Source organism: Haemaphysalis longicornis, unplaced genomic scaffold (genome assembly GCF_048455015.1).
Source record: "Haemaphysalis longicornis isolate Haplotype H1 unplaced genomic scaffold, Haemaphysalis longicornis Haplotype H1 scaffold_4, whole genome shotgun sequence".
NCBI lineage: Eukaryota > Metazoa > Arthropoda > Arachnida > Ixodida > Ixodidae > Haemaphysalis > Haemaphysalis longicornis.
Window position 1 is genome coordinate 202,683,661 of NW_027526361.1, and position 11,182 is coordinate 202,694,842.

Sequence of the window (11,182 nt, forward strand, 5' to 3'; positions counted from 1 at the left end):
CGCGCTGCCGTCCCCTACACGCAAGGCATCAGTGAAGCTCTTGCAAGGGTGTTTGGCACATATGGCATTAAAATTGCACACGTGCCAACGAACAGGCTTAAGCAAAAGCTGGTACGCGTGAAGGACCCTTTAGAAAAATCAAGATTCCCCGGAGTTGCCTACAAAATTCCATGCAAGGATTGCGACGCACCCTACATAGGTGAAACTGGAAATATTTAAAATAAGAATTCAATAGCACCAGAACGATGTCAAAAAAGGCAATGCAAGCTGAAATGCCTTGGCGGATCATCACCTGGCTACTGACAACGTCATCGATTGGGATTCCGCAAGCATAATCGCATCAGAGAAGTGCCTGTCGACACGACTACTTTTAGAATCAGTGCATATTCAACCAACTCCCCGAGATATACATGCGCACTCTGCACCACCAAACCTATAAATAATCGCGACCTTTCACCCCCCTTTCATTGTGATCAAAGGCCAGTAGGGGCCCAAAATGTCTTTGTTTATTTGTTTTTGACCAGGCGAGGGCCTGCTTGTATTTCATCAACACCGAACTAACCCGCCTGAATCACCACTTTATAGACATTGAGCAATTATTTGAATTGGTTTATTGTAGCAAGCTGTCTTGTTTATTTCCTTATTTTTTTGGCATTTCCTGTCTCATTTGAAATTGGGAGACCAGATAGCTTTTACTACGGGCCACGCACTGGCGACAACAAATATTTGATTTCACTTTAAACAATTTTCGGTTATGTTTTATTGCTCACCAGCCAATGACCTGAAATATAAGAGGCTCCTAAAACATGTGCTGGCATTTCTTTCCTGCACTGCAGTACAACTAATCATGACTTTTATCATATTTTGTTCACAAATTGTAATATTTAGAAAGTATTCAGCTGAATGAAAATGTTATTTCAGTAGCATGCGCAATCAACAGGGCCTCAATGACTCTCACCACGTGGTTCACTTGTTTCTGTCACAAATAACCTGATTGCAGCCACATTCCACCCAAGACGAAGGTAACATATCCTCTGGGATGATGAATATTTAAAATGCCTTACGAGTAAGTGCTAAGCACATGAAATTGTGGCATTAAAACCGAAGATCCCTCTGCGGCATCCTTCACTTGGGGCAGCGCTTGATCACAAACTTCGAGAAGTTGAAAAATGCTCCATGCGCCGCTCCAGCCAGCAGAAACAATGCAGGACGCAAGTTGGTAGGTGGACCGTTGGCATCCTGCGATTGTGAAGATTTTTTTAGTAGATGCACTTTTTTTTGTACCACTGTTCATTTTTCCGTTAACAAGCAGCTGAACTCCTGCAGGTTCTACGAATCATACAAGCATAATAAAACGCAGCAATGCAGAACAATCGGCAGGGTTACCTCAATTTTTCTTTTCTAGGAATGAAAAAAATGTAGGTAATCTATACACAACTACAATCAAACCTTTAAATTTTTACCTACTTCACTCCTAACAAGCACACATACACGTTAGACATGTGAGAAAGCTGCTAAATTTATGCCCACAAACTTAATCAGGCATCAGAAATCGGTAGGGAACGACGTGTCACCTTTAAATGGCACTTTTTTCGTTCAAAACACTAAAATGGGCGAGAAAGACCCATAACTATGATTTGGTACCCTTATCTGGTATGGTTTTCAGGCAATGCTTACATCTCACTTGAGTACCTTCAGGAGGGTGGAGATCTTTGAAAACTCACTGCGGGCAAGTGGGTTGTGTTCAAGCTCTCGTATCTTGCCAGCATATGCTGGATTCCAGCATTCCCAAATCAACGTGACGACTCGAATGTGGTGGATGCAAGAGAAAGAATAAGCACACGCCAAGGGCGCAGCCGGGGGGGGGGGGGGGAAGGAAGGGAGGGGGGGTCCTGGTGCCCCCCCCCTTCATAATGTTTTATGTCAAGGCTGGAGTTATCTTTGTGGGTGTTCTTTTCCCCGGGGCTTCTCCTCCAAGCCGCTGCAGCGCTGAGGATCTCACCCCGGGTATCTCCAACCGACAAAACTCAGCCTCCGATCAAAACTATACATTTATTTACAGCCCAGTGGGCGGCTAAAAAACAGCGCTCAGGCGGAGCTCGAAGACGACGGGCCGAGCTCTCCTGTGCCCGGACCGCGTCTCTCTCGTCTCCTTGTCTTCATATTCCCTCCACCCTGACGCTGGGAGCCACGGAAGAGGGAAAAGCGAGTCCTTCGTGGGAACCCCATGTGGTGGCCATTAGCGCATCCGGTGCGAGCAGGCGCGACCCTCCTCGGAGTTTCAAGGCGCCGCGTGACACGACACGTGCGTTCAATTTCTGTGCTGCTCGTCCCAGGGCCCGCGCCAGTTCATGCGTCGAAGCGCACGACACCTCCACCGCCACTGTGAAACATAACTTCAGGAATGTTTCACACACCACACACACTTTGCGAGCGTGCTCCATTGTTCCTTCAATTGGCGACACAACAATGAGCACGGCCAGTGCCCCTTGACCCTGGCTGCAGGTCACCATGACAAATTAGGCACAATCCTCACATAGCTCATTCAGAGCGAGCGGCCTTTAGAATGCGGTACGCACCGGCCGTCGTCGTCCGAAAACGCCCTTGCCATGCGCCGCACACCCTCACACAACAGTATCATGGGCCCCTCTCCTCCTCGCTTCCTCGCTCGGGAAGGGACCACTGCTGGCTCGTCACCATGCGTTGAAGCCACTCTGCACTGAGGTGAAGCTGACTGACGCTTTCGCCTCTTTCTAGGCGAACCCTCGGGTTCGGCCGCTTCTGCGCTCGGAGCGCCGTGCTCCACTACGCACCATTGGTCAGCGTAAGCAGGAGAGGACTGCTTAGCGGCTACGTCAACGCTGACATGAAATGCTGTAGGGGCTATCTCTTCAGCCACTCCTACAGACCTACCTGTAACTGCCCTGGGCTGCATTACATGAGCGGCTGTACCCTGATTTACACTTTCCTCGATGAATTCGCTGGAGCTCCCTATGGCAATCACATTGTCGGTACTCGACATTTGGGTATCTCGAGAAACACAAGATACAGTGTGCGTGACACCAACTGCATCCGATTCCTCGCGCGATTCCCGTGCTGCTGCATCCTGCAATGCAACTGGCCGCTCGCCCACGCTCCCGGAACGTTTTCCCTCTCTGAACGCAGTGACAACGGGCTCACGCTCGACTGAAACCAGCCCCTTCACAACGGCTGATTTAAGAACTTCATAGTTCTTCCCCTCCTTCCTGTGCGAACCGTCGTGTTCGGCCGCTACTGCACCCCTGTGCGCGCACAAAGCGCCGTTCTCTACCACACAACGTTGTGTGAAGCAAGGAGTAGCGAGGGGCTCATCGGCAACTTGAACAATAACATGCGACGCTGCGGAGCCTTTCTCTCTTGCCATCAGCTTCATCACGGGCATGCGCACACTCTCATTCAACTTTGACTGCCTGTCATTTACCAACGCAACCTCGCGCGTAACACCTTCCTTCACCTCCATCTTTATTTCGGTGAAATTCTCTAAGCGGGATGCTTCACTATCCTGCTCCCCGGTTGCAGAGAATCTCAACGCCCACGAAGAAACGTGCGCCACTATCCTATCTTCGCCTTTCCCACGTGACTCTGATCGTGGCGGATCCCGCGAAACAGGAGGACTACGCGCGCCCAGTGAATGGGTTCCACCCAGCGCATCTTTCGGCGTACCGGAGCACCCCAGTTCACTCTCTCCCCGAGTGCTGAACATTACTGTTTGAGCAATCGGTGAGGTAGGAACGTTGTTAGCTCTCTTGAAACGTCCACTCTTCGAACGTTCCGCTGCTAACTCTGCCTCAGCGTCTCAATTTCGCCAGCAATAGCGCCTTCTGCTCAGCGAACGACATTGCAATGCTTGCTGTCCCTGCAACGTTCATGCACGCTTCCTAATCCTCATCATTATCTCGCGGCTACACCTAGATAGCCGCTAGATGTCATGGTGAACCGCAGACCCAGCATCAAACGAGGCACTGACCTGTATAGCTCGGCGCCTGTAGAGATGCCGCACCGGTGCAGATGGGTTATCCATTTATGCACCGCTCCTTCCGCCGAGGTGTCCACCAAACAATCGCCCGCCGACTTCTCGCCTGCCGCTTCTCCTTCAGTGGGCTGCTGATGCCTCCACTGACCGCTCGCCAAGCTGCTTCTCCGCTGCTCAGCAGGCCGCAGAGATTGCCTCGGTCTCCGTTGAGACGTCCGTTCAGCGCCGCTCGAGCCGCTTCTCCACCTGGGTGGCGAGCTCGCTGCTCCTGCAGATCTCGTTCAGCAGGCTGCCGCTCTCCGTTGAGAAGTCCGCTGAGCGCCGGTCCAGCCGCTTCTCCACCAGGCTGACGAGCTCGCTGCTCCCGCCGATCCCGTTCAGCAGGCCGTGACTTCTCCGCCTGCTCCATCTCGCCCGCCGGCTGGCTGAGTCGTCGCTGTTGAAGATCCTGTCGACTGCGCCAGTTATCTTCTTGGATGTTCTTTTCCCCGGGGCTTCTCCTCCAAGCCGCTGCAGCGCTGAGGATCTCACCCCGGGTATCTCCAACCGACAAACTCAGCCTCCGATCAAAACTGTACATTTATTTACAGCCCAGTGGGCGGCTAAAAAACAGTGCTCAGGCGGAGCTCGAAGACGACGGGCCGAGCTCTCCTGTGCCCGGACCGCGTCTCTCTCGTCTCCTTGTCTTCATATTCCCTCCACCCTGATGCTGGGGGCCAGGGAAGAGGGAAAAGCGAGTCCTTCGTGGGGGTCCAACCCCATGTGGTGGCCACTAGCGCATGCGGTGCGAGCAGGCGCGACCTTCCTCGGGATGCGCGGAGTTTCAAGGCGCCGAGCGACACGTGCGTTCAATTTCTGTGCCGCTCGTCCCGGGGCCCGCGCCAGTTCGTGCGTCGAAGGAGTGTGGGCATGCCCGTGAAAAAGCTGATAGCCAGAGAAACAGCCTCAGCTGCATCGCATGTTCTAATTCATGTGACCGATGAGCCCCTCTCTACTCCTTGCGTCACACAACGGTGTGTGGTAGAGAACGGCGCTTCGCGCGCGAACGGTGGTTCAGTAGCGGCCGAACGCGAGGGTTCGCACATTAAGGAGCGGAAGAACTATGAGGTTCTTAAATCAGCCGTTCTGAAGGGGCGGAGACTGGCTTCAGCTGAGCGTGAGCCTGTCATCGCACCGTGCGGAGACAGAGAACATCCTGGAAGCGTGGCCGAGCGGCCAGTAGCTTTGCAGGATGCGGCAGCACGGGAATCGCGTGAAGAATCGGATGCAGTTGGTGTCGCGCACACTGCATCGTGTGTTTCTGGAGGTCCCCGAATGTCGAGTCCCGAAAATATGATTGCCATGGGAAGCTCCAGCGAATTGAGAGAGGGAAGTGCAAATCAGGGTACGGCCACTCATGTAACGCAGCCCCAGGCAGTTGCAGGTAGAACTGCAGTGACTGAAGAGATAGCCTCTCCGGCATTGCATGACCGCGTTAACGTGCCCACGAAGCAGCCCTCTGCTGCTTACCCTGACCAAAGGTGTGTCGTAGAGAATGACACCTCGTGCGCATACGGTGGGTCAGAAGCGGCCGAACCCTAGGGTTCGCCTGGAAAGAGGCGCAAGCGTCAGTCAGCTTCACCTCAGTGCAGAGTGGCTCCAACGCATGCTGACGACCCAGCAGTGGTCCCTTCCCGAGCGAGGAAGAGAGGGGCCCCTGATACTGTTGTGTGAGGGTGTGCGGCGCATGGCAAGGGCGTTTTCGGACGACGACGGCCGGTGCGTATCGCATTCTAAAGGCCGCTTGCTCTGAATGAGCTATGTGAGGATTGTGCCTAATTTGTCATGGTGACCTGCAGCCAGGGTCAAGAGGCACTGGCCGTGCTGATTGTTGTGTCGTCAACTGAAGGAACGATGGTGCACGGGCCAAATGTGTGTGTGGTGTGTGTTTCGTGTGTGAAACATTCCTGAAGGTATGTTTCACAGTGGCGGTGGAGGTGTCGCGCGCTTCGACGCACGAACTGGCGCAGGCCCCGGGACGAGCGGCACAGAAATTGAACGCACGTGTCGCTTGGCACCTTGAAACTCCGCGCATCCCGAGGAAGGTCACGCCTGCTCGCACCGGATGCGCTAATGGCCACCACATGGGGTTGGACCCCCACGAAGGACTCGCTTTTCCCTCTTCCCTAGCCCCCAGCGTCAGGGTGGAGGGAAGATGAAGACAAGGAGACGACATCGGGAGACGTGGTCCGGGCGCAGGAGAGCTCGGCCCGTCGTCTTCGAGCTCCGCCTGAGCACTGTTTTTTAGTCGCCCGCCGGGCTGTAAATAAATGTACAGTTTTGTATCAGAGGCTGAGTTTGTCGGTTGAGGATACCCGGGGTCAGATCCTCAGCGCTACTGCGGCTTGGAGGAGAAGCCCCGGGGAAAAGAACATCCAAGAAGATAACTGCTGGGCTGCGGTTTAAGCAGCCTGAAAAACCGCCTGAAGTCACCTGCAGGCGCGGAACCTGCAGTTTTAAGGACATTCTTGCTCATATAAAGCTGAAAACAAAGGCTATGTCAACGTCTGATCCCTGCGCCCGCTCCAGATGCTGTACCTGTCAACATATACAGCCCGGCTGCATTTCGCGCCGGATACACCGACAAGCGCTGGGAACCTGCCACGAGCCAATCGAAACAGCCCCACTGTTTCCATGGCGGAACAGCACGGCCGGGGAATGGCAGAACAGCAGGAAAAGCCTCATATAGGCTTACATGTTGTCGGGAGCGTGTGATTCCTTGTCTTTACACTGGTACAAAGTATAATCACATGACAGAGCACGTCGCTGTATTTTGTTCAGTCAACTATCAATCCTTGATATGTTTACTTTTCTACAGACATCGCATTTCATTGACTATTGCAGATCCATAATTTCTGCTGCATAAAAAGCATTGCTCTGCCCATCTTGTATTTCCTCCACATCAACAAAACTACACAATTCTCCCTAATGCGGAGCTTTGTTTTTTTGGCACTATTCCAGTTTCCTTGACCTCCCTCTTGGTTAGAATCAGCATTCTGTATTTGCTTAACAGGAGTTTTACTGAAGCCATGTCTGTTTCGATTTAACAGATAGAAATATAATGAAATTTAAGAAACGTGCAACAAGCTCAACATTCAACAGCAGTGCAATAAGGTGTTCCGCTTAGCGAAAGTTTACTACTCGCGCTACTAGCACAAAAAATAACAAAAGGCGATTACTTAAGAATGAAGACGCACATTTGCTAGTTTCACCACCATAATATACGAATGCGCCGCATGTACAGTCCACTGCGATTCGGAGGTTGTCGCGGGAAAACTACTCTTTCAAACGAAGCAGGAAGAAGGAAGAACAACAGCTTTATCAAATATTCCATGCAAGTTTCGTTATCATTGGTGTAGATAAAGGGCAACCAAGTCCAAGTCTGTGCTTGATAACAACGAATGTACAGGGCCATCCACGCTAGGTGCGAACACGGTGCAGCGTGGCCTCGCTCAGCGGAGCGCCAGCGCACAATCCACGGCCGCGCATCGAAGCTAAGCGGCGCAGGCGCACAGGGGCTTGGAGGCGGGGCTTCGTGTAATCTGCTAGAGCGGGAGAGCGCCGTGCCTGCTTTGCTGTGAAGCACGCCTAACTGTAGGCTTGCCTGTAGCGTCTAAGCGCGCTGCGACGGCGTTGCGGGAAAGCGCACTTTCCTTACTACGGCGCGTTGTGTAGTTTCTGCGTACGAGAACCCACAGCTTCCGCTTTTCAGTTCCGCGGTGCAGGTTAAATGCAAGTATTGTTGCAAACATTTCAGGACTGGCGGCTTGGTTTGGTTCAATGCGAGACGCTGTATAGAACGGCATCGTATAATTTCGGCCACTAGGATTTATTTAATGCTCACTGGCATTACGCAGAACATAATTGTCTGTGCATTTCGCCTCCATGGAATTTCGGTCACAGCGGCTGGGTTTCGATCTGCCGAATTTCTTCCAGATGTGTATTGGCTTTTTTCAAACATATGAATATCGCGCATCGTTGAGATGGTTCAAGGAGTCGCGAGGAAGTACGGGTCTTACCATAAAGGAGGATGCGCACAGGTGGCAACAAAGGGAGGGGCCGCTTTCTCCAAATAACTAGCCATATAGGGAGCGCAACCAATGACGTATGCATTATAATTTAGCACACTAGAGTGGGACCGGTCCAGGATTCGACCGCAGAGTAGACGATTGTGCTGGGGGCGTGACTTCCTGGCTGGGCGACTGCTTGAACCATCTCGACGATGCGCGATATTCATATGTTTGAAAAAAGCCAATACACATCTGGAAGAAATTCGGCAGATCGAAACCCAGCCGCTGTGACCGAAATTCCACGGAGGCGAAATGCACAGACAATTATGTTCTGCGTAATGCCAGTGAGCATTAAATAAATCCTAGTGGCCGAAATTATACGATGCCGTTCCATACAGCGTCTCTCATTGAACCAAACCAAGCCAGTCCTGAAATGTTTGCAACAATACTTGCATTTAACCTGCACCGCGGAATTGAAATGCGGAAGCTGTGGGTTCTCGTAGGCAGAAACTACACAACGCGCCGCAGTAAGGAAAGTGCGCTTTCCCGCAATGCTGTCGCAGCGCGCTTAGACGCTACAGGCAAGCCTAAAGTTAGGCGTGCTTCACAACAAAGCAGGCACGGCGCTCTACCGCGGTAGCAGACGACACGAAGCCCCACCTCCAAGCCTCTGTGCGCCTGCGCCGCTTAGCTTCGATGCGCGGCCGCGGATTGTGCGCTGGCGCTCCGCGGAGCAAGGTCACGCTGCGCCGTGTTCGCACCTAGCGTGGACGGCCCTGTACAGCTTGAAACCCAAAGGGTGGCAAGTCAGTCGTGCAGGCCATTGTTGTATCATGGAACAGCCAACAAGGGAGCGAAGAGTGTGAAATCTCGATTTTCATGTTTCCGAAACGAAACCGTGGGCTGGTGGCACGCTTGGCCGCTCGATAACCTTCAAATCGTGCTCGACTGTACTTCATAGCTGACAAGAAAACTTAATAGTCCCTTTTCTAAAACACGAGAATCTTGATAGTAAACATTCAGTGTTGGCCTCCACTTCCGCCTGACGAACTTCGGGGTCCGCGCGCCACTCACGAGCGCGCTCATGATCACACTCACGAGCGCGGGTCCGCCTAACCACCTGCTCTGCGGACGAATGAATCGCCCGTAGTCTGCCCATAGACCAGCGAACAGCAATTTAGCTGATCATCACTATCATCACCATCTAAGCTCCTTAAAGGAGCCATGAAGAGAAAATACAACTTCGTTTAATTTGAAAGAACTAGGATTCAGTATGTCACTCAGCTCCATTAGAGCCGCAAAATATGTTTTTTAACGAAAAAAAAAGCAAGAAGTATTTAAAAACTTTCAAATTTTGCGCCACAGTGACGTGTTATGAGCAAGAATGACGTCATACGGGCCCACAATAAAACATAATTTTCAGTGCCTTAACTGCACGTCAACGTTCAAGTGATGCGGTCAAATGAAACTAGAGGCCGGATTACAGACGTCCAGTCATGTGCCGTCGCGACAGGTCAGTTAGACGGCCGCCAATCGCACAAACAAGGTTCCGTGACGTCATAAATAAGTTGCGGGAAATTGGCTAGGAGGTCGCGACTGCTTCAAACGTTTTCCTTAATATCTCCGTTATTTTTTCGAAGATTGCGATGATATTGGGATCATTGTTATCAGGACTAAGCAGTCTTTCTAATAAACCCAACTTGTATTTTGTCTTCATGGCTCTCCTTTAAGGTGGGCTTTACAGGTAGTGTTGAGCATACACAAATCGCATGTTAAAGTCAGTTATTTCAAGTTTCGTTTGCAAAACAACGCGCAAGATGCCTTGCCTACATATTTCCCCGTCCCATTTTTTGGTCGACCATACCCCCCCCCCCCCCTTCCCCCCAAAAAAATTCCTGGCTTGTACGAGGGAACTTGTACATTCAAGTGATCGAACATTATTGAAGTATGGTAGCCCACTGTGCTACCAAAACTGTGTTTGAAAACTTACGTTCTGGCGGCCAAACACTGTTGACAATGCTTGTGGCTCTTGTCCGGTTGAATGGAGGGACGTGATGTGCTCAGACCGTCCAGAGGTCTAAAACAGGATGACACATGATTACCACACAGGCAAGAATGGGAATTATTGGGTGCACGAATGTTACAACTCGGGCAACACAATATTCAGCCAAAATCAATGCCCGCGCACAGCGGCACCGTACACATGGTGAGGTGGCTCGCCGCAAACGCAACGAAGCTTGCGAGGCGCGCACATTCGCTCGCAAACGATTCTCCCTCGCCATTCCCAACACGGCACAAATGACAGCGGTGATTAACGAAGCCGTAAACGCTGCGCAGCACAGTTTAGAGGAGTAGCCGCCCGTGTTCTGATAAACTACGCGTAAGACGTGGTTTGCAGTGGTGAACTCTGAAGCTGTTCAATGTAGTGCTGCGGAATGGGAAACGTTACTGAGTTACTGAGCGCCACTGCGTTACTGAGCGCCAGTGCGTTCAGCGCTCAATGCAAGCACCACAATGTTCTTTCGCACATCGCCTTTCAAAAGACGAGCCCTCAAGGTTCAACCTCGCTAGTTCAGTTAAACAATTCACACACGCGGGCTCCTGTTAACGAATCCTTAAAGCGGCGCTGACAGCTACAAACGGCATCCAGTGAAAAGAAAGGCGGCAAATGTGTCGAGACAGCTTACCTGCAGGAAACGAAGCAGAAGAGCGAGCGACGTTCAGGGGCAAGCGCCGAACGAATTTAGCCGTCTTCAGGTGGCAAAGTTGTTCTCAAATACTTCATCGCGAAGTCGAACACGACAGACATAACCGAAGACGACGAGGTGTCCAATTAATCATAATAACTGCGCTTGTGCAACTGCACACCACAGTCAACAATCCATGAAAGACGGGTCACGGCATGGAGGGTCACGGGGTATCTGTTCCGGAATCCGGCCACGCTGCCGCGCGCCGTACTCAGGGTTTCGGCCGTTGACAGGGAGTTGCGTAAAGAAATTAAAACGACAACAATAAATAATTGCCTCTTTTACTGACTACAACAGTAAATTATTATTTTTTGTGTGCAATATAATAAAGAAGCTTAGATTTTTAAAGTTTACAAACACAAAACGCGGACTGA

At 51.5% G+C, this 11,182-nt stretch overlaps 1 protein-coding gene across 4 annotated transcripts; it reads right to left on the reverse strand.

The window, feature by feature from the left end:
- Positions 1 to 379: 379 nt before the first annotated feature.
- On the reverse strand, positions 380 to 10,912 carry LOC144179611 (uncharacterized). Of its 4 annotated transcripts, none has more exons than XR_013324305.1 (3): positions 10,749 to 10,912; positions 10,052 to 10,138; positions 383 to 1,239 (listed from the first exon to the last, which is right to left on the reverse strand). XR_013324305.1 is itself a non-coding variant. In XM_077708030.1 (2 exons), the coding sequence occupies exon 1, from the start codon at positions 4,419 to 4,421 to the stop codon at positions 4,053 to 4,055; it is 369 nt and encodes a 122-aa protein (XP_077564156.1). In that variant the 5' UTR covers positions 4,422 to 4,565; the 3' UTR covers positions 380 to 1,239; positions 4,007 to 4,052. The 4 variants fall into 4 exon arrangements, 1 of the variants encoding a protein (XP_077564156.1); XR_013324307.1 differs by lacking the exon at positions 383 to 1,239 and adding an exon at positions 6,318 to 6,484; XR_013324306.1 differs by lacking the exon at positions 383 to 1,239 and adding an exon at positions 6,327 to 6,499.
- Positions 10,913 to 11,182: the final 270 nt, after the last annotated feature.